This window comes from Neoarius graeffei, chromosome 18 (assembly GCF_027579695.1).
Source record: "Neoarius graeffei isolate fNeoGra1 chromosome 18, fNeoGra1.pri, whole genome shotgun sequence".
Lineage (NCBI taxonomy): Eukaryota > Metazoa > Chordata > Actinopteri > Siluriformes > Ariidae > Neoarius > Neoarius graeffei.
This window is the reverse complement of record NC_083586.1, coordinates 61,565,660-61,592,494: the sequence shown is the minus strand read 5'-3', so window position 1 is coordinate 61,592,494 and position 26,835 is coordinate 61,565,660. Positions and strand designations below refer to the sequence as shown.

The window sequence follows — 26,835 nt, the reverse complement described above, 5'->3', positions numbered from 1 at the left end:
TGAGTCCAAAAGAAGCAGCTTCGCTGTCAGTGTGGCTGCTACTGACAAGAACACCACCAAAGGCCAAACAGAAGAAAGCTCCAGCAGCTAAGTCAGCCAATGCTTTCCAAAGTCCCTGTTTGTACTGTAAGAAAAACCATGCACTAAATGTGTGCAACAAAATCAAAGATCAGCCTCTGAATGACAGAATTGACTTCTTGAAGTCCCAAGGGCTTTGTTTTAGCTGTCTTATGGCAGGCCATCTGTCTAAGGGCTGTAAGAACAAGAGCTCATGCCCTGAGTGTTCCTTTAAGCATCCTGCTATCCTGCATGTTGTAAAGAAAGATGCCACACCAGAGAACAACAGTGCAGATGACAGCTCACCAGGCACAGCAGTAGAAACAAATGCACTTGTGTCTGCAGGGTATGGAAGAGGTGAACACACTGGGGCCAGGAATGATGCATGTATTCTTCCCATTGTGCCAGTGCAGATAAAACACAAGAAGGGCACACAAGTAATCAAAACATATGCATTCCTGGATCAAGTAAGCACAGCGACTTTCTGTACCGAGGACTTGGCAAAGAAGTTGAACATCCGAGGAAGAAAGACTGAGTACATTCTTCACACCATGTCTCAGGAACAGAAAGTGAACAGCTATGTTCTCACAGATTTGGAGGTGTGTGGCTTAGATGGACAAGATTACATCAAGCTGCCCAATGTGTATACACACCCAGATATACATGCAAAGAGAGCCAATATACCACAGAGAAAAGACTTGGAGAAGTGGTCTTACCTGAACCGAGTCCATCTCCCAAAACTGGAGTCAGAGATCGGTCTTCTCATCGGTGCCAATGCCTACAAGGCCATGGAGCCATGGGAGATCATTAACAGCAGAAGCAACGGACCATACGCCGTGAAGACTGCTCTAGGTTGGGTAGTCAATGGGCCCGTCAGCAGATGCCAAGAGGAAGACTCTGATGATGCTGAGAGACAGAGTTTCTTCGTCAACTGCATCTCTGTCTCGAGCATAGAGGACATGTTGATGAGGCACTACGATGCTGACTTTCCAGAACGTCGGTGTGATGACAAGCATGAGCTGTCACAACATGACAAGCAGTTCATGCAGACTGTGACAACATCAGCACATCTTATGGATGGCCATTATTGGATTAAGCTGCCTCTGAAGGATGACTGTGTGAAGATGCCATGCAACCATGGTATAGCTGAGCAAAGACTTAACTCCTTGAAGTGGAAGTTCAACAAAAACTCAGACTTCTTTCAGGTGGTGTCGTACCTCCTGCTGACAAATGAGTGAGAGGAGAAACATGTTTGCTTTTTGATGGGAAAGTCCCGAGTCGCTCCTCTTAAGCAGGTTACGATTCCAAGAATGGAGTTGACGGCTGCAATGGTCTCAGTCAAGGCTGACCGGATGTTAAAAGAAGAACTCGAAGTTCCCTTGACAGATTCGATCTTCTGGACCGATAGTACAACGGTACTAAGGTACATTGAAAATGATGCTCTTCGTTTCAAAACGTTTGTGGCAAATCGTGTCTCTTTCATCAGAGAAGCCACCACAAGAGCTCAGTGGAAGTATGTCAGCACCTCTCAGAACCCAGCTGATCAGGCTTCAAGAGGCCTAAAGATTGAGAGCTTCATGTCAAGTGAAAGCCGGTTTCAAGGGCCTAGTTTCTTGAGTAATCCAGAGGAGTGGCCAGAGCAACCTGAACAATCTACTTACCTGTCAGAAAATGATGAAGAGGTTAAGACATCAGCTGCTGTATCATGCACAAATCCCGTAGTAGACAATACAGATTCAGTGAACCAACTTGTCGAGCATTACTCTAGTTGGCACAAACTGAAGAAAGCAACCGCCTGGATTCTGCGCTTAAAAGAGATACTGCGGCACCTGAGTGGGAAAAGAAAAGAAGTTGAGAAGGCTGTCAAACAGTCTGAACATGACGCAGAGAAATGCAGATCAATGGTTAAAGAACAAATGACCATGTGTAAAAAGAACCTGGAAAAGAAAATGCTCACAGTTGAGGATTTATCCAAAGCTCAAATGGAGCTGATTAGATACAGTCAGAGAAAAACCTATGCTGAAGAAATAAAAGAACTACAGCAAGGGAAGTCTCACGTCAAAAGAAACAGTTCAGTTTTTAAGTTGGACCCATAACTAAATTGTGTTTCTTGCAGGGAGAAGAATGAAAGAAGAGAAAGACTTACCTGAGTAGACATGTACTGTAAATTGAGTAAAATACACACTTACCTGTAAAGAAAAGAGAGACAATAATATTTTGAAGTAAAATTCATGACAATATTTATTGTTGCAGAAATGTGACAGAAGAAGAGTAATGGCTCTGAGTTTAAGTTGATAATTGATATGCTAAGGCCTAGTCAATTAGGGGCCGGGATATGTTAGAGCCATTTTTATGTTTAACTGAAAATTCATATTTGCATTGTAAGAGATGTAAAATAAATATAGATTGCATATATGTACATTTAGAATTAATATTTCTATTAATACTTTTTGTTATAATATTTCTGGTTAATTTGTAGAATAAGAATATAAATGCATCTTAGTAATGTTAAGAATTCATTTAGTAATGAAGAACGTAGTTATTACGAAGCTGTGATGCAATTTGGCTTGCTGCGGAAGTAGTATAAAAACGTGACCACGCATTAAAGACGACAGAACAGAAGCCTCGAGCCAAGGAGCACCACAGTCTTTTGACCGGCACCATCAGCACCGTGCCTTGCTGCAGCACATCAGATTTAGAAGTTAGGAATTCATCTTTTGTTTTGTATGATTTAAAGTTTTAGTAAAGATACAGACAACTCAGAAAAGCTGCATTCAAGACTTTTTATTTCTGTTGTGTGCTGCGTCTGAAAGAACTTCGAGGTTCAAGTCTAGTGAGAGCGAACCTGCACTCACAGCTAACATTAAGCAAGCTGATACATCTTGACTAGCCAGCTATAGAAGTCAGAGCGGGTGGGTGGAGTACAGAAGGACGGCAGGCCAGAACTGAGTTCCAAAAAACTCTTTTTATTTGCACTTTTCAGTACTCACATACACTCTTCCAGCCACACACACACACACACAAGTCATCTGGTGTGGGAGAGAGCTCTCCTCTACTCTCGCTCTCTCCTTAAATAGGGCGCGGTCACTGGGGAAGACACACAAACACACGTTAATTAACCTCAGGTGCAGTGATTCTGCCACTTACCTTCCCTGACTCTGCCCTCTGGTCACAGACCAATGCTTGACCACGCCCCCGCTGTCACATACCCCCACTGCCCGACTCAGGCTGGGCGTCTGTCCGGCCTGCAGCCAACTCCCCCCCCCCCGACAGGAGAGGAAGTCCGCCACAACCATCTGCACCCCCGGCCTGTGGATCACCTTGAAGTTAAAGGGTTGGAGTGCCAGACACCAACGGGTGATCCGCGCGTTGGCATCCTTCATGCGGTGGAGCCACTGGAGGGGCGCGTGGTCCGAACAGAGGGTGAAAGGGCGTCCCAGCAAGTAGTAACGGAGGGCGAGGACTGCCCACTTGATTGCCAGGCACTCCTTCTCAATAGTGCTGTAGCGCCCCTCACGCACCGACAGCTTCCTACTGATATACAGGCAGTATACAGGCAGTCATCCCCCTCCACTTCCTGGGACAAAACAGCCCCCAGCCCTCTGTCTGACGCATCCTTATGTAACATAAAGGGGAGAGAAAAGTCAGGGGAGTGTAACAGTGGGCCCCCACACAGTGCAGCCTTTACCTCAGAAAAAGCCCGCTGGCATTGCTCCATCCACTGGACCAGATCTGGTGCCCCCTTTTTAGTCAGATCAGTCAGTGGGCTGGTGACGTCCGAATAATTAGGTATAAACCTACGATAGTAGCCAGCCAGCCCCAGGAACTTTCTCACCCCCTTTTTGGTCTTGGGCCTCGGGCAGGCCGCAATTGCTGCTGTCTTGTTAATTTGGGGACGCAACTGCCCGTTGCCCAAGTGGAAGCCCAGATACCATACTTCCACCCACCCAATCGCACACTTCTTCGGGTTGGCTGTGAGACCCACTCGCCTCAGCGACCTAAGGACGGCCCTCAGGTGTTGTAGGTGCCGCGGCCAGTCATTACTATAAATAATGATATCGTCGAGGTATGCTGCTGCATAGGTGGCGTGGGGGCGGAGGACCCTATCCATCAGCTGCTGAAACGTAGCGGGCACCCCAAACAGCCCAAAAGGAAGTGTGACAAATTGGTGTAAGCCGAACGGTGTGGAAAAGGCCGTTTTTTCTGGGATAATGGAGTCAAGGGGATCTGCCAATAACCCTTTGTCAAATCCAGTGTCGAGTAAAAGCGAGCCGTGCTTAGTCGATCGAGCAACTCATCAATACGAGGCATTGGGTATGCGTCGAATTTAGACACCGTGTTGACTTTTCTATAGTCTACACAGAACTGGACCGACCCGTCGGCCTTGGGTACCAAAACCACCGGGCTGCTCCAGTCACCGTGGGACTCCTTGACGATGCCCATTTCGAGCATGGCCTCGAGTTCTTCCCGAACCACTTTTTTCTTGTGTTTGGGTAGCCTGTAAGGGCGGCTACGCACTACCACCCCCGGGGGCATCTCAATGTGGTGCTCTATGAGGTTGGTGTGGCCGGGCAAGGGCGAGAACACGTCCAAAAACTCGGTCTGCAACTGGGCAACCTCCGCAAGTTGGGTCGGGGAGAGGTGGTCTCCACAGGGGACCGGAGAGGTACGTGATGCCAATGCTCCCTTTTGAACCTCCGGCCCCAGCTCCGCCTTCTCCGGAACCACCGACACCAACGCCACGGGGACCTCCTCATTCCAGAGTTTGAGCAGATTGAGGTGGTAAATCTGTAGCGCCCCACCCCTGTCCGTTCGCCTCACCTCATAGTCAACATCCCCGACTCGCCGTGTGACCTCAAAGGGTCCTTGCCACTTGGCGATCAATTTGGAGCTTGATGTGGGCAACAGTACATACGGTGCGAACTCCCTAAGGCGCGTACCCTTGTCGTACAGGCGGGTTTGTCGTTCTCGGGCCTGCCGCAAATTCTCCTGGGTTAGGTGTGTGAGTGTGTGGAGTTTTGCGCACAGGTCAGTAATGTATTGAATTTCATTTTTACTTGGTGAAGGTCCCTCCTCCCAATTTTCTCGCAGCACATCTAGAATGCCGCGAGGCTTACGCCCATATAACAATTCAAACGGGGAGAACCCTGTGGAGGCTTGGGGGACCTCTCGCACTGCAAATAACAAGGGTTCGAGCCATTTATCCCAATTACGTGCGTCCTCACTTACGAATTTTTTAATTATATTCTTGAGGGTGCGATTGAACCGTTCATCTAAACCGTCCGTTTGTGGGTGATACACGCTGGTGCGGATCGGCTTAATACCCAACAACCCATACAGTTCGTTCAGTGTACGTGACATAAACGAGGTGCCTTGGTCAGTCAGAATCTCTTTCAGGATTCCAACTCGGGAGACGACGCGGAAGAGCGCTTCCGCAATACTGCGTGCTGAGATATTGCGAAGAGGCACCGCTTCCGGGTATCGCGTTGCATAGTCCACCAGAACTAAAATAAAGTGGTACCCTCGTGTTGACCGATCTAATGGCCCGATGAGATCCATCCCAATTCTTTCGAACGGGGTCTCCATTAATGGGAGAGGGCGCAAAGGCGCTTTTGGAATGGCTGCTGGATTTACTAACTGGCATTCGCAGCACGCCGTACACAACTTACGGACATCGCCGCGAATCCCTGGCCAATAGAACCGGGCCATTAGTTGGGCTAGTGTTTTATCCTGCCCTAAGTGTCCAGCCATGGGATTAAAGTGAGCCGCCTGGAATAGCAATTCCTGGCGGCTTTTTGGAATCAAGAGCTGCGTGATTTGTTCTTTAGTTTGAGTGTCCTGCGTCACTCGGTATAATCTATCCTTCATAATAGAAAAATACAGGAAGGACGGGGTGGCGTTTGGCTGGAGCTTTTGACCATCGATTACTCTCACTTGGTCAAATGCATGTCGCAGAGTCTTGTCTCGCGACTGCTCTAACGGGAAATCCGCCAGGGATTCCCCGAGAGAGGGAGGAGGAGCCGGCAGCTCCTCACTCTGACGCGGAGATGACGTAGACGGCTCTGTGACAGCTGGTCCCGCCAATGCGACACCGGGACCTCCCCTTGCTGAAATACGGCAGGACCCACTCTTTACTAAATGACTCATTAACTCCCCGAATCCCGGCCAATCAGTCCCCAAAATTATCGAGTGGGTGAGGTGAGGATTAACCGCCACCTTTACTCTAAATTTTTCCCCTCTGAAAAAAATGTGGAGCGACACTAAAGGATAGCTGTGAACATCCCCGTGCACACACAACACCTTCACCCCCTGTGCTCCCCCCAGTGCCTCGTCTTGCACCAGGCTTTGGTGGATTGAGGTCTGATTACAGCCAGAGTCCACCAAAGCCTGATATGTATCCCCTTGGATACCCACCGGTATGCGATACGCTCCGGCCCGATTGAGGGCGGCTCCTGGCGTGTCGGGGATCTGGACCACCGCGCCCACCTCCTTTGCCAAGCATTGATGCTGGAGATGCCCCGGCTCCCTGCAGCGCCAGCAAACCGGCCCAGGCTTTCTCTCTGCACCGGTACTCTGGGGCTCACTCACCTGAGGGGGGGGAGAGACAGACACGGAAGTGGGAAATGGGAGGAAACCGCGGGTGCAGCGGACCGGCTGTGAGGGAGCCAGCCCCCGCCTCCGCGGTGGGGGAACGGGAAGAGGACGAGACACAGAAGGGGAGGGGGAGAGAGGAGAGAAGCGAAGAGGGGATCTGTGATCCTGCCACGGGAACAGCCGCCAAATGATCCTCCGCCAACTCGATGGCCTGATCCAGCGACACCAGGCCATGGCACTGGACCCACTCCGCCATTCCTTTGGGAAGTTGCACAATTAACTGCTCCAGTGCCACCAGGTCGACGACTGCCTTGGCGTCGCGGTTGTCAGCCCTCAGCCACCACCTGCAGGTGTCCCAGAGTTGCTGGCCAAACGCGAACGGGCGGCCAACCTCCTCTAGGCGCAGAGCGCGGACGATGTTGTTCGGGGGTGCACCCCACACGCTGGAGGAACGGCCCGGCGCAGGTCCGCGTAGACCAGCCGGCTGTCGGCGGGGAGCTGTAGCGCGGCCAGCTGCGCCTCGCCCGTTAGCAGGGGGAGGAGGCGCACCGCACGCTGTTCGACCGGCCACCCTGAGGCCTCTGCTGCTTGTTCAAATAGCGTGAGGAAGGCCTTGGGGTCGTCGTGCGGGCCCAACTTCGTTGGGGTGAGGTGGAGTGGGCCCGCAGCAGTGGAAATGGTGGACCCCGCTGACGCGAGGAGGTGCCGGAATGCCTGACGATCTTCCTGTTGCGCCAGCACCAGGGCCTCGAACCGTTGTTCTTGCTCCTATCGGAGGGCGAGCAGCGCCTGGTGCTGGCTCTGTTGGGCCGTGGTGAGGGCGTGGATCAGGTCTGTGAAGAGGGAGGACTCCATGGGGCTGTTCTCTTCTGTGCTCGGTCCCGGGTTTCGGCACCACTGTAGAAGTCAGAGCGGGTGGGTGGAGTACAGAAGGACGGCAGGCCAGAACTGAGTTCCAAAAAACTCTTTTTATTTGCACTTTTCATTACTCACATAAACACACACACACACACAAGTCATCTGGTGTGGGAGAGAGCTCTCCTCTACTCTCGCGCTCTCTCCTTAAATAGGGCGCGGTCACTGGGGAAGACACACAAACACACGTTAATTAACTTCAGGTGCAGTGATTCTGCCACTTACCTTCCCTGACTCCGCCCTCCAGTCATAGACCGACGCTTGACCACGCCCCCGCTGCCACACCAGCTAATTGCACTAACATTTCCATTGGGACAAAAAACCCTGTCCTGTGGGGAAATTCTGACTGACTTTCCGCTTCTTTGTAAAGAATGTCCTTATGTCCATTGTGTCTGGGGAGGAGCAAAGACTGCAAACAATCCATCATCAACCAAGAATACCCCATTAGGCTAAGCTCATTTCATTGTTTAGTTGAACATTAATTTAACGTGGCCTCGGGTTAATTTTGAGGGGATATAACAAAAGAATAAGGTTTTAGCAAAAGCTATCCATTGAGGTGGCAATGGGGCTGACGTCATCTCCTCCACTTTCGAGCAGCTGCACCGAAATGTCTCTGCTCGCGCTGAGAGTCACTTCACTCGCATGCGGTGAGTTGTTGTAGGGAACGCCCGGAAAACCCAGAGTGGATTTTCAGTGGTTTGTGTATTCTCTTATCGATCAAGTGGAATGGATTCTTTCACGAAGGAATAGAAACGGCGCTGGGTGAACTAATATTATATGTTAAATGTGGGCGGGTCCAAACGAAGAATTATGAAATGTGAAGGGCCCACGTCCCTGCCACATTGAATGATGGTGACGCCCATGCCTTTAGTGCTCTCTCCCTCCCTCCCTCTCTCCCCATTAGTGCTCTCTCCCTCCCTCCCCCCTTTAGTGATCTCTCCCTCCATCCCTCCCTCCCTCCCCGCTTTAGTGCTCTCTCCCTCCCTCCCCCCCTTTAGTGCTCTCTCTCTCCCTCCCCCCTTTAATGCTCTCTCCCACACTCACCCCATTTAGTGCTCTCTCCATCCCTCCCCCACTTTAGTATGCTCTCCCTCCCCCTTTAGTCCTCTCTCCCACCCCCCTTTAGTCTTCTCTCCCTCCCCCCATTTAGTGCTCTCTCCCTCCCACCCTTTAGTGCTCGCTCTATCCCTTCCCCCCTTGAGTGCTCTCTCTCTCTCTCCCTCCCACCCTCCGTCCCCCCCTTTAGTGCTATCTCCCTCCCCCCCTTGAGTCCTCTCTCCCACCCCCCCTTGAGTCCTCTCTCCATCCACCCCTTGAGTGCACTCTCTCTCCCTCCTTCCCTCCCTCCCTCCCTCCCTCCCTCCCTCCCTCTTTAGTTCTTGCTCTCTCCCTCCCCCCATTGAGTGCTCTCTCTTTCTACCTCCCTCCCTCCCCCCCAAGTGCTCTCTCTCCCTCCCCCTTTAGTGCTCTCTCCCTCCCTCACCCTTTAGTGTTCTCTCTCTCCCTCCCCCCATTTAGTGCTCTCTCCCTCCCTCCCCCTTTAGTGCTCTCTCTCTCCCTCCCCTCTTTAATGCTCTCTCCCACACTCACCCCATTTAGTGCTCCCTTCCTCCGTCCCCCCCCTTTAGTGCTCTCTCCCTCCCCCCTTTAGTCCTCTCTCCCACCCCCCCTTGAGTCCTCTCTCCCACCCACCCCTTGAGTCCTTTCTCCATCCACCCCTTGAGTGCTCTCCCTCCCTCCCTCCCTCCCCCTTTAGTGCTCGCTCTCTCCCTCCCCCCCTTGAGTGCTCTCTCTTTCTACCTCCCTCCCTCCGTCCCCCCTTTAGTGCTCTCTCCCTCCCCCCTTAGTGCTCGCTCTCTCCCCCCCTTGAGTGCTCTCTCTCCCTCCCTCCCTCCCTCCCTCCGTCCCCCCTTTAGTGCTCTCTCTCCCCCCTTTCTTGCTCTCTCTCCTCTCCTTAAGTGCTCTATCTGTCCCACCTTTAGTGCTCTCTCTCTCTCCCCCCCGTAGTGCTCTCTCTCTCCCACCCTTAGTGCTCTCTCTCTCTCTCTCCCCCTTAGTGCTCTCTCTCTCCCTCCCCCATTTAGTGCTCTCTCTCCCCCTTTAGTGCTCTCTCTCCCTCCCCCTTTAGTGTTCTCTCTCTCCCTCCCCCTTTAGTGCTCTCTTTCCCTCCCCCTTTAGTGTTCTCTCTCTCTCCCTCCCCATTTAGTGTTCTCTCTGTCCCTCCCCTTTTAGTGTTCTCTCTCTCTCCCTCCCCCTTTAGTGTTCTCTCTCTCTCCCTCCCCCTTTAGTGTTCTCTCTCTCCCTCCCCCTTTAGTGTGCTCTCTCTCCCTCCCCCTTTAGTGCTCTCTCTCCCTCCCCTTTTAGTGCTCTCTCCCTCCCCCTTTAGTGCTGTCTCCCTCCCCCTTTAGTGCACTCTCTCTCTCTCTCCCTCCCCCTTTAGTGTGCTCTTTCTCTCTCTCTCCCCCTTTAGTGTACTCTCTCTCTCTCCCTCCCCCTTTAGTGCACTCTCTCTCTCCCTCCCGCTTTAGTGTGCTCTCTCTCTCTCCGTCCCCCTTTAGTGCTCTCTCTCTCTCCCTCCCCCTTTAGTTTTCTCTCTCTCTCCCTCCTCCTTTAGTGTTCTCTCTCTCTCCCTACCCCTTTAGTGTTCTCTCTCTCTCTCCCTCCCCCTTTAGTGTTCTCTCTCTCTATCCCCCTTTAGTGTTCTCTCTCCCTCCATCCCCCCCTTTAGTGCTCTCTCCCTCCCCCCTTTAGTGCTATCTCCCTCCCCCCTTAGTCCTCTCTCCCACCCCCTCTTGAGTCCTCTCTCCATCCACCCCTTGAGTGCTCTCTCTCTCTCCCTCCTTCCGTCCCTCCCTCCCTCCCCCTTTAGTGCTCGCTCTCTCCCTCCCCCCCTTGAGTGCTCTCTCTTTCTACCTCCCTCCCTCCGTCCCCCCTTTAGTGCTCTCTCCCTCCCCCCTTTAGTGCTCGCTCTCTGCCCCCCTTGAGTGCTCTCTCTCCCTCCCTCCGTTCCCCCCTTTCGTGCTCTCTCTCCCCCCTTTCTTGCTCTCTCTCCTCCCCTTAAGTGCTCTCTCTCTCCCACCTGTAGTGCGCTCTCTCTCTCCCCCCCTTAGTGCTCTCTCTCTCCCCCCCTTAGTGCTCTCTCTCACTCCCCCCTTAGAGCTCTCTCTCTCTCCCCCTTAGTGCTCTCTCTCTCCCTCCCCCCTTTAGTGCTCTCTCTCCCCCTTTAGTGTGCTCTCTCTCTCCCTTCCCCCTTTAGTGCGCTCTCTCTCTCCCTCCCCCTTTAGTTCGCTCTGTCTCTCCCTCCCCCTTTAGTGCGCTCTCTCTCTCCCTCCCCCTTGAGTGTTCTCTCTCTCCCTCCCCACTATAATGCTCTCTCCCTCCCTCACCCTTTAGTGCTCTCTCTCTCCCTCCCCCCTTTAATGCTCTCTCCCACACTCACCCCATTTAGTGCTCTCTCCCTCCCTCCCCCACTTTAGTACTCTCTCCCACCCCCTTTAGTCTTCTCTCCCACCCCCCTTTAGTCCTCTCTCCCTCCCCCCATTTAGTGCTCTCTCTCTCCCTCCCCCCTTTAGTGCTCTCTCCCACCCCCCTTTAGTCCTCTCTCCCTCCCTCCCCCTTTAGTGTTCTCTCTCTCCCTCACCCTTTAGTGCTCTCTCCCTCCCTCACCCTTTAGTGTTCTCTCTCTCCCACCCCCCTTTAGTCCTCTCTCCCTCCCCCCATTTAGTGCTCTCTCCCTCCCTCCCCCTTTAGTGCTCTCTCCCTCCCTCCCCCTTTAGTGCTCTCTCTCTCTCTCTCTCCCATTAGTGCGCTCTCTCTCCCTCCCCCTTTAGTGCGCTCTCTCTCTCCCTCCCCCTTTAGTGTTCTCTCTCTCCCTCCCCCTTTAGTGCACTCTCTCTCTCCCTCCCGCTTTAGTGTGCTCTCTCTCTCCGTCCCCCTTTAGTGCTCTCTCTCTCTCCCTCCCCCTTTAGTGCTCTTTCTCTCCCTCCCCCTTTAGTTTTCTCTCTCTCTCCCTCCCCCTTTAGTGTTCTCTCTCTCTCCCTCCCCCTTTAGTGTTCTCTCTCTCTCTCCCTCCCCCTTTAGTGTTCTCTCTCTCTATCCCCCTTTAGTGTTCTCTCTCCCTCCATCCCCCCCTTTAGTGCTCTCTCCCTCCCCCCTTAGTGCTATCTCCCTCCCCCCTTAGTCCTCTCTCCCACCCCCCCTTGAGTGCTCTCTCTCTCTCTCCCTCCTTCCGTCCCTCCCTCCCTCCCCCTTTAGTGCTCGCTCTCTCCCTCCCCCCCTTGAGTGCTCTCTCTTTCTACCTCCCTCCCTCCGTCCCCCCTTTAGTGCTCTCTCCCTCCCCCCTTTAGTGCTCGCTCTCTGCCCCCCTTGAGTGCTCTCTCTCCCTCCCTCCGTTTCCCCCTTTCGTGCTCTCTCTCCCCCCTTTCTTGCTCTCTCTCCACCCCTTAAGTGCTCTCTCTCTCCCACCAGTAGTGCGCTCTCTCTCTCCCCCCCTTAGTGCTCTCTCTCTCCCCCCTTAGTGCTCTCTCTCTCCCCCCTTAGTGCTCTCTCTCTCTCCCCCCTTAGAGCTCTCTCTCTCTCCCCCTTAGTGCTCTCTCTCTCCCTCCCCCCTTTAGTGCTCTCTCTCCCCCTTTAGTGCGCTCTCTCCCTTCCCCCTTTAGTGCGCTCTCTCTCTCCCTCCCCCTTTAGTGCGCTCTCTCTCTCCCTCCGCCTTTAGTGTTCTCTCTCTCCCTCCCCCTTTAGTGCGCTCTCTCTCTCTCTCTCCCTTCCCCCTTTAGTCCGCTCTCTCTCTCCCTCCCCCTTTAGTGCACTCTCTCTCTCCCTCCCCCTTTAGTGTTCTCTCTCTCTCCCTCCCCCTTTAGTGTTCTCTCTCTCCCTCCCCCTTTAGTGCGCTCTCTCTCTCTCCCTTCCCCCTTTAGTGCGCTCTCTCTCTCCCTCCCCCTTTAGTGTTCTCTCTCTCCCTCCCCCTTTAGTGCGCTCTCTCTCTCTCCCTCCCCCTTTAGTGTTCTCTCTCTCCCTCCCCCTTTAGTGCGCTCTCTCTCTCTCCCTCCCCCTTTAGTGTGCTCTCTCTCTCCCTCCCCCTTTAGTGCGCTCTCTCTCTCCCTCCCCCTTTAGTTCGCTCTGTCTCTCCTTCCCCCTTTAGTGCGCTCTCTCTCTCCCTCCCCCTTTAGTGTTCTCTCTCTCCCTCCCCACTATAATGCTCTCTCCCTCCCTCACCCTTTAGTGCTCTCTCTCTCCCTCCCCCCTTTAATGCTCTCTCCCACACTCACCCCATTTAGTGCTCTCTCCCTCCCTCCCCCACTTTAGTACTCTCTCCCACCCCCTTTAGTCTTCTCTCCCACCCCCCTTTAGTCCTCTCTCCCTCCCCCCATTTAGTGCTCTCTCTCTCTCCCTCCCCCCTTTAGTGCTCTCTCCCACCCCCCTTTAGTCCTCTCTCCCTCCCTCCCCCTTTAGTGTTCTCTCTCTCCCTCACCCTTTAGTCCTCTCTCCCTCCCCCCATTTAGTGCTCTCTCCCTCCCTCCCCCTTTAGTGCTCTCTCCCTCCCTCACCCTTTAGTGTTCTCTCTCCCTCCCCCCATTTAGTGCTCTCTCCCTCCCTCCCCCTTTAGTGCTCTCTCCCTCCCTCCCCCTTTAGTGCTCTCTCTCTCTCTCTCTCTCTCTCTCTCCCATTAGTGCTCTCTCCCTCCCTCCCCCTTTAGTGCTCTCTCTCTCTCTCTCTCTCTCCCATTAGTGTGCTCTCTCTCCCTCCCCCTTTAGTGCGCTCTCTCTCTCGCTACCCCTTTAGTTTTCTCTCTCTTCTTCCCCCTTTAGTGCGCTATCTCTCTTTGTCTCTCCCCCTTTAGTGTTCTCTCACTCCCTCCCCCATTAGTGCACTCTGTCTCTCTGCCTCACCCTTTAGTGCTCTCTCTCTCCCTCCCCCCTTTAATGCTCTCTCCCACACTCACCCCATTTAGTGCTCTCTCCCTCCCTCCCCCACTTTTGTACTCTCTCCCACCCCCCTTTAGTCCTCTCTCCCACCCCCCTTTAGTCCTCTCTCCCACCCCCCTTTAGTCCTCTCTCCCTCCCCCATTTAGTCCTCTCTCCCACCCCCCTTTAGTCCTCTCTCCCTCCCCCATTTAGTCCTCTCTCTCTCCCCCCTTTAGTGCTCTCTCCCTCCCCCCATTTAGTGCCCTCTCCCTCCCTCACCCTTTAGTGTTCTCTCTCTCCCACCCCCTTTAGTCCTCTCTCCCTCCCCCCATTTAGTGCTCTCTCCCTCCCTCCCTCCCCCTTTAGTGCTGTCTCTCTCCCTCCCCCCTTTAATGCTCTCTCCCACACTCACCCCATTTAGTGCTTCCTTCCTCTGTCCCCCCCCTTTAGTGCTATCTCCCTCCCCCCTTTAGTCCTCTCTCCCACCCCCCCTTGAGTCCTCTCTCCGTCCACCCCTTGAGTGCTCTCCCTCCTTCCCTCCCTCCCTCCCTCCCTCCCTCCCTCCCCCTTTAGTGCTCGCTCTCTCCCTCCCCCCCTTGAGTGCTCTGTCTTTCTACCTCCCTCCCTCCGTCCCCCCTTTAGTGCTCTCTCCCTCCCCCCTTAGTGCTCGCTCTCTCTCTCCCTTGAGTGCTCTCTCTCCCTCCCTCCCTCCCTCCCTCCCTCCCTCCCTCCGTCCCCTCCTTTAGTGTTCTCTCTCCCCCCTTTCTTGCTCTGTCTCCTCTCCTTAAGTGCTCTCTCTGTCCCACCTTTAGTGCTCTCTCTCTCTCTCTCTCCCCCCCTTAGTGCTCTCTCTCCCCCCCTTAGTGTTCTCTGTCTCCCTCCCCCTTTAGTGTTCTCTCTCTCCCTCCCCCTTTAGTGCTCTCTCTCTCTCCCCCCCTTAGTGCTCTCTCTCTCTCTTCCCCTTAGTGTTCTCTCTCTCCCTCCCCCTTTAGTGTTCTCTCTCTCCCTCCCCTTTAGTGTTCTCTCTCTCCCTCCCCCTTTATTGTTCTCTCTCTCCCTCCCCCTTTAGTGTTCTCTCTCTCCCTCCCCCTTTAGTGCTCTCTCTCTCTCCCCCCCTTAGTGCTCTCTCTCTCTCTCCCCCTTAGTGTTCTCTCTCTCCCTCCCCCTTTAGTGTTCTCTCTCTCCCTCCCCCTTTAGTGTTCTCTCTCACCCTCCCCATTTAGTGTTCTCTCTCTCCCTCCTCCTTTAATGTTCTCTCTCTCTCCCTCCCCCTTTAATGTTCTCTCTCTCCCTCCCCCTTTAGTGCGCTCTCTCTCTCCCTCCCCCTTTAGTGTGCTCTCTTTCCCTCCCCCTTTAGTGCTCTCTCTCCCTCCCCCTTTAGTGCTCTCTCCCTCCCCCTTTAGTGCGCTCTCTCTCTCTCTCTCCCTCCCTGTTTAGTGCTCTCTCTCTCTCTCTCTCCCTCCCCCTTTAGTGTGCTCGTTCTCTCTCTCTCCCCCTTTAGTGCGCTCTCTCTCTCCCTCCCTCCCCCTTTAGTGCGCTCTCTCTCTCCCTCCCCCTTTAGTGCGCTCTCTCTCTCTCCCTCCCCGTTTAGTGCGCTCTCTCTCCCTCCCTCCCTCCCCCTTTAGTGCGCTCTCTTTCCCTCCCCTTTTAGTGCGCTCTCTCTCCCTCCCCCTTTAGTGTGCTCTCTCTCTCTCCCTCCCCCTTTAGTGCGCTCTCTCTCTCTCTCCCTCCCCCTTTAGTGCGCTCTCTCTCCCTCCCCCTTTAGTGCGCTCTCTCTCTCTCCCTCCCCCTTTAGTGCGCTCTCTCTCCCTCCCTCCCTCCCTCCCTCCCCCTTTAGTGCGCTCTCTTTCCCTCCCCCTTTAGTGCGCTCTCTCTCCCTCCCCCTTTAGTGCGCTCTCTCTCTCTCCCTCCCCCTTTAGTGCGCTCTCTCTCTCTCCCTCCCCCTTTAGTGCTCTCTGTCTCCCTTCCTCTTTAGTGCGCTCTCTCTCTCTCCCTCACCCTTTAGTGCGCTCTCTCTCTCTCTCTCCCCCTTTAGTGCGTTCTCTCTCTCCCTCCCCCTTTAGTGCGTTCTCTCTCTCCCTCCTCCTTTAATGTTCTCTCTCTCTCCCTCCCCCTTTAATGTTCTCTCTCTCCCTCCCCCTTTCGTGCGCTCTCTCTCTCCCTCCCCCTTTAGTGTGCTCTCTTTCCCTCCCCCTTTAGTGCTCTCTCTCCCTCCCCCTTTAGTGCTCTCTCCCTCCCCCTTTAGTGCGCTCTCTCTCTCTCTCTCCCTCCCTGTTTAGTGCTCTCTCTCTCTCTCCCTCCACCTTTAGTGTGCTCTTTCTCTCTCTCTCTCCCCCTTTAGTGCTCTCTCCCTTCCCCTGTCGTGCGCTCTCTCTCTCTCTCCCTCCACCTTTAGTGCGCTCTCTCTCTCTCTCTCTCCCCCTTTAGTGTGCTCTCTCTCTCTCCCCCTTTAGTGCGCTCTCTCTCGCTCCCCCTTTATTGCGCTCTCTCTCTCTCTCTCTCTCTCCCTCCCCCTTTAGTGCGCTCTCTCTCTCTCCCTCCCCCTTTAGTGCGCTTTCTCTCACCCTCCCCTTTCGTGCGCTCTCTCTCCCCCTCCCCCTTTAGTGTGCTCTCTCTCTCTCTCCCTCCCCTTTTGTGCACTCTATCTCTCTCTCACCCCCCTTTAGTGCGCTCTCTCTCGCCCTTCCCCTTTAGTACACTCTCTCTCTCTCCCTCCCCATTTAGTCCATGCTCTCTCTCTCCCTCCACCTTTAGTGCGCTCTCTCTCTCTCTCTCTCTCCCTCCCCCTTTAGTGCTCTCTGTCTCCCTTCCTCTTTAGTGCGCGCTCTCTCTCCCTCCCCCTTTAGTGCTCTCTCTCTCTCTCTCTCTCTCTCTCTCTCTCTCCCCCTTTAGTGCTCTCTGTCTCCCTCCCCCTTTAGTGCCTTCTCTCTCTCCCTCACCCTTTAGTGCGCTCTCTCTCTTTCTCCCTCCCCCTTTAGTGCGCTCTCTCTCTCCCTCCCCCTTTAGTGCTTTCTCTCTCTCCCTCACCCTTTAGTGCGCTCTCTCTCCCTCACCCTTTAGTGCGCTCTCTCTCTCTCTCCCTCCCCCTTTAGTGCGCTCTCTCTCTCTCTCCCTCCCCCTTTAGTGCGCTCTCTCTCTCCCCCTTTAGTGTGCTCTCTCGCTCCCCCTTTAGTGCGCTCTCTCTCTCTCTCCCTCCCCCTTTAGTGCGCTCTCTCCCTCCCCCTTTAGTGCGCTTTCTCTCACCCTCCCCTTTCGTGCGCTCTCTCACCCTCCCCTTTCGTGCGCTCTCTCTCTCCCTCCCCCTTTAGTGCGCTTTCTTTCACCCTCCCCTTTCGTGCGCTCTCTCCCTCCCTCCCCCTTTAGTGCGCTTTCTCTCACCCTCCTCTTTAGTGCGCTCTCTCTCTCCCCCTTTTGTGCACTCTCTCTCCCTCCCCCTTTAGTGCTCTCTCTCTCTCTCTCCCCCTTTAGTGCGCTCTCTCTCTCTCCCTCCCCCTTTAGTGCGCTCTCTCTCCCTTCCCCTTTAGTGCACTCTCTCTCTCCCTCCCCATTTAGTCCGTGCTCTCTCTCTCTCCCTCCACCTTTAGTGCGCTCTCTCTCTCTCCCTGACCCTTTAGTGCGCTCTCTCTCTCCCTGACCCTTTAGTGCGCTCTCTCTCTCTCCCTGACCCTTTAGTGCGCTCTCTCTCTCGCTGACCCTTTAGTGCGCTCTCTCTCTCTCCTTCCCCCTTTAGTGCTCTCGGTCTCCCTTCCCCTTTAGTGCTTTCTGTCTCTCCCTCACCCTTTAGTGCACTCTGTCTCTCTCTCCCTCCCCCTTTAGTGCGCTCTCTCTCTCCCTCCCCCTTTAGTGCGCTCTCTCTCTCTCCCTCCCCCTTTAGTGCGCTCTCTCTCTCCCTCACCCTTTAGTGCTTTCTCTCTCTCCCTCACCCTTTAGTGCGCTCTCTCTCTCTCCCTCCCCCTTTAGTGCACTCTCTCTCTCCTTCCCCCTTAGTGTGCTCTCTCTCTCTCCCTTCCCCTTTAGTGCGCTCTCTCTCTCTCTCCCTCCCCCTTTAGTGCTTTCTCTCTCTCCCTCACCCTTTAGTGCGCTCTCTCTCTCTCCCTTGTCCTATAGTGCGCTCTCTTTCTCTCCCTCCCCCTTTAGTGCTCTCCATCTCCCTTCCCCTTTAGTGCGCTCTCTCTCTCTCTCTCTCCCTTTCCCTTTAGTGCTCTCTCTCTCTCCCTTCCCCTTTACTGCACTCTCTCTCTCTCCCTTGTGAGTGCTCTCTCTCTCCCTTCCCCTTTAGTGCTCTCTGTCTCCCTTCCCCTTTAGTGCGCTCTCTCTCTCTCTCCCTTCCCCTTTAGTGCTCTCTCTCTCCCTTCCCCTTTAGTGCACTCTCTCTCTCTCTCTCCCTCCCCCTTTAGTGCTCTCCGTCTCCCTTCCCCTTTAGTGCGCTCTCTCTCTCCCTTCCCCTTTAGTGCACTCTCTCTCTCTCTATCCCTCCCCCTTTAGTGCTCTCCGTCTCCCTTCCCCTTTAGTGCACTCTCTCTCTCTCTCCCTCCCCCTTTAGTGCACTCTCTCTCTCTCTCTCTCTCTCTCCCTTGAGACTGCTCTCTCTCTCTCCCTTCCCCTTTAGTGCTCTCTCACTCTGTCCTTTCCCCTTTAGTGCTCTCCCTCTCTACCTCCCCCTTATGTGCGCTCTCACCCTCCCTCTTTAGTGCGCTCTCACCCTTCCCCTTTAGTGCGCTCTCTCTCTCCCTCCCCCTTTAGAGCGCTCTCTCTCTCTCCCTCCCCCTTTACTGCGCTCTCTCTCTCCCTCCCCCTTTAGTGCGCTCTCTCTCTCCCTCCCCCTTTAGAGCGCTCTATCTTTCTCCCTTCCCCTTTCGTGCTCTATCTCTCCCTCCCCTTTTAGTGCGCTCTCTCTCTCTCCCTCCCCCTTTAGTGCGCTCTCTGTCTCTCCCTCCCCCTTTAGTGCGCTCTCTCTCTCTCTCCCTCCCCCTTTAGTGCGCTCTCTCTCTCCCTCCCCCTTTAGTGCGCTCTCTCTCTCCATTCCCCTTTAGTGCTCTCTGTCTCTCTCTCTCCCTCCCCCTTTAGTGTGCTCTCTCTCTCTCCCTTTAGTGTGCTCTATCTCTCTCCCTCCCCCTTTAGTCCGTGCTCTCTCTCTACGTCCACCTTTAGTCCGCTCTCTCTCTCTCCCTCTTTAGTGCGATCTCTCTCTCTCCCTCTTTAGTGCGCTCTCTCTCTCTCCCTCCCCCTTTAGTCCGTGCTCTCTCTCTACGTCCACCTTTAGTACGCTCTCTGTCTCTCTCTCTCTCTCCCTCCCCCTTTAGTGCGCTCTCTCTCTCTCCCCCTTTAGTGCGCTCTCTCTCTCTCCGCCTTTAGTGCGCTCTCTTGCTCCCCCTTTAGTCCGCTCTCTTTCTCTCTCTCTCTCTTTCTCCCTCTTTAGTGCGATCTCTCTCTCTCCCTCTTTAGTTTGCTCTCTCTCTCTCCCTCCCCCTTTAGTCCGTCCTCTCTCTCTACGTCCACCTTTAGTACGCTCTCTGTCTCTCTCTCTCCCTCCCCCTTTAGTGCGCTCTCTCTCGCTCCCTCTTTAGTGCGCTTTCTCTCTCTCTCTCGCTCCCCCTTTAGTGCACTCTCTCTCTCCCTCCCCCTTTAGTGCGCTCTCTCTCTCTCCCTCCCCCTTTAGTGCGCTCTCTCTCTCTCCCTCCCCCTTTAGTGCGCTCTCTCTCTCTCCCTCCCCCTTTAGTGCGCTCTCTCTCCCTCCCCCTTTAGTGCGCTCTCTCTCCCTCCCCCTTTAGTGCGCCTTCTCTCTCTCTCCCTCCCCCTTTAGTGCGCTCTCTCTCTCTCCCTCCCCCTTTAGTGCGCTCTCTCTCTCTCCCTCCCCCTTTAGTGCGCTCTCTCTCCCTCCCCCTTTAGTGCGCTCTCTCTCCCTCCCCCTTTAGTGCGCCTTCTCTCTCTCCCTCCCCCTTTAGTGCTCTCTGTCTCCCTTCCCCTTTAGTGCGCTCTCTCTCTCTCCCTCCCCCTTTAGTGCTCTCTCTCTCTCTCTCTCCCTCCCCCTTTAGTGCGCTCTCTCTCTCTCCCTCCCCCTTTAGTGCTCTCTCTCTCCCTCCCCCTTTAGTGCGCCTTCTCTCTCTCCCTCCCCCTTTAGTGCTCTCTGTCTCCCTTCCCCTTTAGTGCGCTCTCTCTGTCTCTCCCTCCCCCTTTAGTGCGCTCTCTCTCTCTCCCTCCCCCTTTAGTGCGCTCTCTCTCTCTACCTCCCTCTTTAATGCGCCTTCTCTCTCTCCCTCCCCCTTTAGTGCGCCTTCTCTCTCTCCCTCCCCCTTTAGTGCTCTCTGTCTCCCTTCCCCTTTAGTGCGCTCTCTCTCTCTCCCTCCCCCTTTAGTGCGCTCTCTCTCTCTCCCTTCCCCTTTAGTGCTCTATCTTTCTCCCTTCCCCTTTAGTGCACTCTCTCTCTCTCTCTCTCTCTCTCCCTCCCCCTTTAGTGCACTCTCTCTCTCTCTCTCTCTCTCTCTCTCTCTCTCTCCCTTGAGACTGCTCTCTCTCTCTCCCTTCCCCTTTAGTGCTCTCTCACTCTGTCCTTTCCCCTTTGTGCTCTATCTTTCTCCCTTCCCCTTTAGTGCACTCTCTCTCTCTCTCTCTCTCTCCCTCCCCCTTTAGTGCACTCTCTCTCTCTCTCTCTCTCTCCCTTGAGACTGCTCTCTCTCTCTCCCTTCCCCTTTAGTGCTCTCCCTCTCTACCTCCCCCTTAAGTGCGCTCTCACCCTCCCCCTTTAGTGCGCTCTCACCCTTCCCCTTTAGTGCGCTCTCTCTCTCTCCCTCCCCCTTTAGTGCGCTCTCTCTCTCTCCCTCCCCCTTTAGTGCGCCTTCTCTCTCTCCCTTCCCCTTTAGTGCGCCTTCTTTCTCTCCCTCCCCCTTTAGTGCTCTCTGTCTCCCTTCCCCTTTAGTGCGCTCTCTCTCTCTCCCTCCCCCTTTAGTGCGCTCTCTCTCTCTCCCTCCCCCTTTAGTGCGCTCTCTCTCTCTCTACCTCCCCCTTTAATGCGCCTTCTCTCTCTCCCTCCCCCTTTAGTGCGCCTTCTCTCTCTCCCTCCCCCTTTAGTGCGCCTTCTCTCTCTCCCTCCCCCTTTAGTGCGCCTTCTCTCTCTCCCTCCCCCTTTAGTGTGCTCTCTCTCTCTCCCTCCCCCTTTAGTGCGCTCTCTCTCTCTCCCTCCCCCTTTAGTGCGCTCTCTCTCCCTCCCCCTTTAGTGCTCTCTCTCTCCCCCTTTAGTGTGCTCTCTCTCTCCCCCTTTAGTGTGCTCTCTCTCTCCCCCTTTAGTGCGCTCTCTCCCTCTCCCTCCCCCTTTAGTGCGCTCTCTCTCCCTCCCCCTTTAGTGCTCTCTCTCTCCCCCTTTAGTGTGCACTCTCTCTCCCCCTTTAGTGTGCACTCTCTCTCCCCCTTTAGTGCGCTCTCTCCCCCCCCTTCAGTGCGCTCTCTCCCCCCCTTTAGTGCGCTCTCTCTCTCTCCCCCCCCTTTAGTGCGCCTTCTCTCTCTCCCTTCCCCTTTAGTGCGCTCTCTCTCTCTCCCTCCCCCTTTAGTGCTATCTGTCTCCCTTCCCCTTTAGTGCGCTCTCTCTCTCTCCCTCCCCCTTTAGTGCGCTCTCTCTCTCTCCCTCCCCCTTTAGTGCGCTCTCTCTCTCTACCTCCCCCTTTAATGCGCCTTCTCTCTCTCCCTCCCCCTTTAGTGCGCCTTCTCTCTCTCCCTCCCCCTTTAGTGCGCCTTCTCTCTCTCCCTTCCCCTTTAGTGCGCTCTCTCTCTCTCCCTCCCCCTTTAGTGCTATCTGTCTCCCTTCCCCTTTAGTGCGCTCTCTCTCTCTCTCCCTCCCCCTTTAGTGCGCTCTCTCTCTCTCCCTCCCCCTTTAGTGCGCTCTCTCTCTCTACCTCCCCCTTTAGTGCTATCTGTCTCCCCCTTTAGTGCGCTCTCTCTCTCTCTCCCTCCCCCTTTAGTGCGCTCTCTCTCTCTCCCTTCCCCTTTAGTGCGCTCTCTCTCTCTCCCTCCCCCTTTAGTGCGCTCTCTCTCTCTCCCTCCCCCTTTTGTGCTCTCTCTCTCTCCCTCCCCCTTTAGTGCGCTCTCTCTCTCTCCCTCCCCCTTTAGTGCTCTCTCTCTCCCCCTTTAGTGTGCTCTCTCTCTCCCCCTTTAGTGCGCTCTCTCCCCCCCCTTTAGTGCGCTCTCTCTCTCTCTCCCTCCCCCGTTAGTGCGCTCTCTCTCTCTCCCTCCCCCTTTAGTGCGTCTTCTCTCTCTCCCTTCCCCTTTAGTGCGCTCTCTCTCTCTCCCTCCCCCTTTAGTGCTATCTGTCTCCCTCCCCCTTTAGTGCGCTCTCTCTCTCTCCCTCCCCCTTTAGTGCTATCTGTCTCCCTCCCCCTTTAGTGCGCTCTCTCTCTCTCCCTCCCCCTTTAGTGCGCTCTCTCTCTCTCCCTCCCCCTTTAGTGCTCTCTCTCTCCCCCTTTAGTGTGCTCTCTCTCTCCCCCTTTAGTGCTCTCTCCCTCCCCCTTTAGTGCGCTCTCTCCCTCCCCCTTTAGTGCGCTCTCTCCCTCCCCCTTTAGTGCGCTCTCTCCCTCCCCCTTTAGTGCGCTCTCTCCCTCCCCCTTTAGTGCGCTCTCTCTCTCTCCCTCCCCCTTTAGTGCGCTCTCTCTCTCTCCCTCCCCCTTTAGTGCTCTCTCTCTCTCCCCCTTTAGTGCACTCTCTCTCTCCCCCTTTAGTGCTCTCTCTCTCCCCCCTTTAGTGCGCTCTCTCTCTCACCCTTTAGTGCTCTCTCTCTCACCCTTTAGTGCTTTCTCTCCCCCTTTAGTGCCCTCTCTCTCTCCCCTTTAGTGCTCTCTCTCTCCCCCTTTAGTGCGCTCTCTCCCTCCCCCTTTAGTGCTCTCTCTCTCTCTCTCTCTGTCTCTCCCCCTTTAGTGCACTCTCTCCCTCCCCCTTTAGTGCTCTCTCTCTCCCCCTTTCATGCTCTCTCTCTCCCCCTTTCATGCTCTCTCTCCCCCTTTAGTGCTCTCTCTCTCTCCCCCTTTAGTGCCCTCTCTCTCCCCCTTTTGTGTGCTCTCTCTCTCCCCCTTTTGTGCGCTTTCTCTCCCTTTAGTGCTCTCTGTCTCCCCCTTTAGTTCTCTCTCTGTCCCCCTTTAGTGCTCTCTCTCTCCCCCCCTTTAGTCCTCTCTCTCTCCCCCTTTTGTGCTCTCTCTCTCCCCCTTTAGTGCTCTCTCTCTCCCCCTTTTGTGCGCTCTCTCTCCCCCTTTAATGCTCTCTCTCTCTCCCCCTTTAGTGCTCTCTCTCTCCCCTTTTGTGTGCTCTCTCTCCCCCTTTAGTGCTCTCTCTCTCCCCCTTTATTGCGCTCTCTCTCTCCCCCTTTAGTGCTCTCTCTCTCTCCCCCTTTTGTGCGCTCTCTCTCCCCCTTTAGTGCTCTCTCTCTCTCTGTCTCTCCCCTTTTGTGCGCTCTCTCTCCCCCCCTTTAGTGCTCTCTCTCTCCCCCTTTAGTGCTCTCTCTCTCTCTGTCTCTCCCCTTTTGTGCGCTCTCTCTCCCCCTTTAGTGCTCTCTCTCTCCCCCTTTATTGTGCTCTCTCTCTCCCCCTTTAGTGCTCTCTCTCTCTCCCCCTTTTGTGCGCTCTCTCTCCCCCTTTAGTGCTCTCTCTCTCTCTGTCTCTCCCCTTTTGTGCGCTCTCTCTCCCCCCCTTTAGTGCTCTCTCTCCCCCCCTTTAGTGCTCTCTCTCCCCCCCTTTAGTGCTCTCTCTCTCTCCCCCTTTAGTGCTCTCTCTCTCTCCCCCTTTAGTGCCCTCTCTCTCCCCCTTTTGTGCGCTCTCTCTCTCCCCCTTTTGTGCGCTTTCTCTCCCTTTAGTGCTCTCTGTCTCCCCCTTTAGTTCTCTCTCTGTCCCCCTTTAGTGCTCTCTCTCTCCCCCCCTTTAGTCCTCTCTCTCTCCCCCTTTTGTGCTCTCTCTCTCTCCCCCTTTTGTGCGCTCTCTCCCTCCCCCTTTAGTGCGCTCTCTCTCTCCCCCTTTAGTGCGCTCTCTCTCTCTCCCTCCCCCTTTAGTGCTCTCTCTCTCCCCCTTTAGTGTGCTCTCTCTCTCCCCCTTTAGTGCACTCTCTCTCTCCCCCTTTAGTGCTCTCTCTCTCCCCCCTTTAGTGCGCTCTCTCTCTCACCCTTTAGTGCTCTCTCTCTCACCCTTTAGTGCTCTCTCTCCCCCTTTAGTGCCCTCTCTCTCCCCCCTTTAGTGCTCTCTCTCTCCCCCTTTTGTGCGCTCTCTCCCCCTTTATTGCTCTCTCTCTCCCTTTAGTGCTCTCTCTCTCCCCCTTTAGTGCGCTCTCTCCCTCCCCCTTTAGTGCTCTCTCTCTCTCTCTCTCTGTCTCTCCCCCTTTAGTGCACTCTCTCCCTCCCCCTTTAGTGCTCTCTCTCTCCCCCTTTCATGCTCTCTCTCTCCCCCTTTCATGCTCTCCCTCCCCCTTTAGTGCTCTCTCTCTCTCCCCCTTTTGTGCGCTCTCTCCCCCTTTATTGCTCTCTCTCTCCCTTTAGTGCTCTCTCTCTCCCCCTTTAGTGCGCTCTCTCCCTCCCCCTTTAGTGCTCTCTCTCTCTCTCTCTCTCTCTCTGTCTCTCCCCCTTTAGTGCACTCTCTCCCTCCCCCTTTAGTGCTCTCTCTCTCCCCCTTTCATGCTCTCTCTCTCCCCCTTTCATGCTCTCTCTCCCCCTTTAGTGCTCTCTCTCTCTCCCCCTTTAGTGCTCTCTCTCTCTCCCCCTTTAGTGCCCTCTCTCTCCCCCTTTTGTGCGCTCTCTCTCTCCCCCTTTTGTGCGCTTTCTCTCCCTTTAGTGCTCTCTGTCTCCCCCTTTAGTTCTCTCTCTGTCCCCCTTTAGTGCTCTCTCTCTCCCCCCCTTTAGTCCTCTCTCTCTCCCCCTTTTGTGCGCTCTCTCCCTCCCCCTTTAGTGCGCTCTCTCTCTCTCCCTCCCCCTTTAGTGCGCTCTCTCTCTCTCCCTCCCCCTTTAGTGCGCTCTCTCTCTCTCCCTCCCCCTTTAGTGCTCTCTCTCTCCCCCTTTAGTGCGCTCTCTCCCCCCCCTTTAGTGCGCCTTCTCTCTCTCCCTTCCCCTTTAGTGCGCTCTCTCTCTCTCCCTCCCCCTTTAGTGCTATCTGTCTCCCTTCCCCTTTAGTGCGCTCTCTCTCGCTCCCTCCCCCTTTAGTGCGCGCTCTCTCTCTCCCTCCCCCTTTAGTGCGCTCTCTCTCTCTCCCTCCCCCTTTAGTGCGCTCTCTCTCCCTCCCTTTTTAGTGCTCTCTCTCTCCCCCTTTAGTGTGCTCTCTCTCTCCCCCTTTAGTGCGCTCTCTCCCCCCCCTTTAGTGCGCTCTCTCTCTCTCCCTCCCCCTTTAGTGCGCTCTCTCTCTCCCTCCCCCTTTAGTGCGCCTTCTCTCTCTCCCTTCCTCTTTAGTGCGCTCTCTCTCTCTCCCTCCCCCTTTAGTGCTATCTGTCTCCCTTCCCCTTTAGTGCGCTCTCTCTCTCTCCCTCCCCCTTTAGTGCGCTCTCTCTCTCTCCCTCCCCCTTTAGTGCGCTCTCTCTCTCTCCCTCCCCCTTTAGTGTGCTCTCTCTCTCCCCCTTTAGTGTGCTCTCTCTCTCCCCCTTTAGTGTGCTCTCTCTCTCCCCCTTTAGTGCGCTCTCTCCCTCCCCCTTTAGTGCGCTCTCTCTCTCTCCCTCCCCCTTTAGTGCGCTCTCTCTCTCTCCCTCCCCCTTTAGTGCTCTCTCTCTCCCCCTTTAGTGTGCTCTCTCTCTCCCCCTTTAGTGCACTCTCTCTCTCCCCCTTTAGTGCTCTCTCTCTCCCCCCTTTAGTCCTCTCTCTCTCCCCCTTTTGTGCTCTCTCTCTCTCCCCCTTTTGTGCGCTCTCTCCCTCCCCCTTTAGTGCGCTCTCTCTCTCTCCCTCCCCCTTTAGTGCGCTCTCTCTCTCTCCCTCCCCCTTTAGTGCGCTCTCTCTCTCTCCCTCCCCCTTTAGTGCTCTCTCTCTCTCCCCCTTTAGTGTGCTCTCTCTCTCCCCCTTTAGTGCGCTCTCTCCCCCCCCCTTTAGTGCGCCTTCTCTCTCTCCCTTCCCCTTTAGTGCTCTCTCTCTCCCCCTTTAGTGTGCTCTCTCTCTCCCCCTTTAGTGCTCTCTCTCTCTCCCTCCCCCTTTAGTGCTCTCTCTCTCTCTCTCCCCCTTTAGTGTGCTCTCTCTCTCCCCCTTTAGTGCGCTCTCTCCCCCCCCTTTAGTGCGCCTTCTCTCTCTCCCTTCCCCTTTAGTGCTCTCTCTCTCCCCCTTTAGTGTGCTCTCTCTCTCCCCCTTTAGTGCGCTCTCTCTCTCTCCCTCCCCCTTTAGTGCGCTCTCTCTCTCTCCCTCCCCCTTTAGTGCTCTCTCTCTCCCCCTTTAGTGTGCTCTCTCTCTCCCCCTTTAGTGCACTCTCTCTCTCCCCCTTTAGTGCTCTCTCTCTCCCCCCTTTAGTCCTCTCTCTCTCCCCCTTTTGTGCTCTCTCTCTCTCCCCCTTTTGTGCGCTCTCTCCCTCCCCCTTTAGTGCGCTCTCTCTCTCTCCCTCCCCCTTTAGTGCGCTCTCTCTCTCTCCCTCCCCCTTTAGTGCGCTCTCTCTCTCTCCCTCCCCCTTTAGTGCTCTCTCTCTCTCCCCCTTTAGTGTGCTCTCTCTCTCCCCCTTTAGTGCGCTCTCTCCCCCCCCTTTAGTGCGCCTTCTCTCTCTCCCTTCCCCTTTAGTGCTCTCTCTCTCCCCCTTTAGTGTGCTCTCTCTCTCCCCCTTTAGTGCTCTCTCTCTCCCCCTTTAGTGTGCTCTCTCTCTCCCCCTTTAGTGTGCTCTCTCTCTCCCCCTTTTGTGCGCTCTCTCTCTCCCCCTTTTGTGCGCTTTCTCTCCCTTTAGTGCTCTCTGTCTCCCCCTTTAGTTCTCTCTCTGTCCCCCTTTAGTGCTCTCTCTCTCCCCCCCTTTAGTCCTCTCTCTCTCCCCCTTTTGTGCTCTCTCTCTCCCCCTTTAGTGCTCTCTCTCTCCCCCTTTTGTGCGCTCTCTCTCCCCCTTTAGTGCTCTCTCTCTCCCCCTTTAGTGCTCTCTCTCTCCCCTTTTGTGCGCTCTCTCTCCCCCTTTAGTGCTCTCTCTCTCCCCCTTTATTGCGCTCTCTCTCTCCCCCTTTAGTGCTCTCTCTCTCTCCCCCTTTTGTGCGCTCTCTCTCCCCCTTTAGTGCTCTCTCTCTCTCTCTGTCTCTCCCCTTTTGTGCGCTCTCTCTCCCCCCCTTTAGTGCTCTCTCTCTCCCCCTTTAGTGCTCTCTCTCTCTCTGTCTCTCCCCTTTTGTGCTCTCTCTCTCCCCCTTTTGTGCGCTCTCTCTCCCCCTTTTGTGCGCTCTCTCTCCCCCTTTTGTGCGCTCTCTCTCTCCCCCT

General features: G+C 55.0%; 1 protein-coding gene across 1 annotated transcript in view; it reads left to right on the top strand.

Moving 5' to 3' along the window:
* Positions 1–8,173: 8,173 nt before the first annotated feature.
* The window catches only part of LOC132865810 (titin-like), a 139,346-nt gene continuing 120,684 nt past the window's right edge, over positions 8,174–26,835 (top strand). The window contains exon 1 of the mRNA XM_060898311.1: positions 8,174–8,213. Coding sequence (XP_060754294.1) covers positions 8,174–8,213 — 40 coding nt within the window. The remainder of the gene's footprint in view (positions 8,214–26,835) is intronic.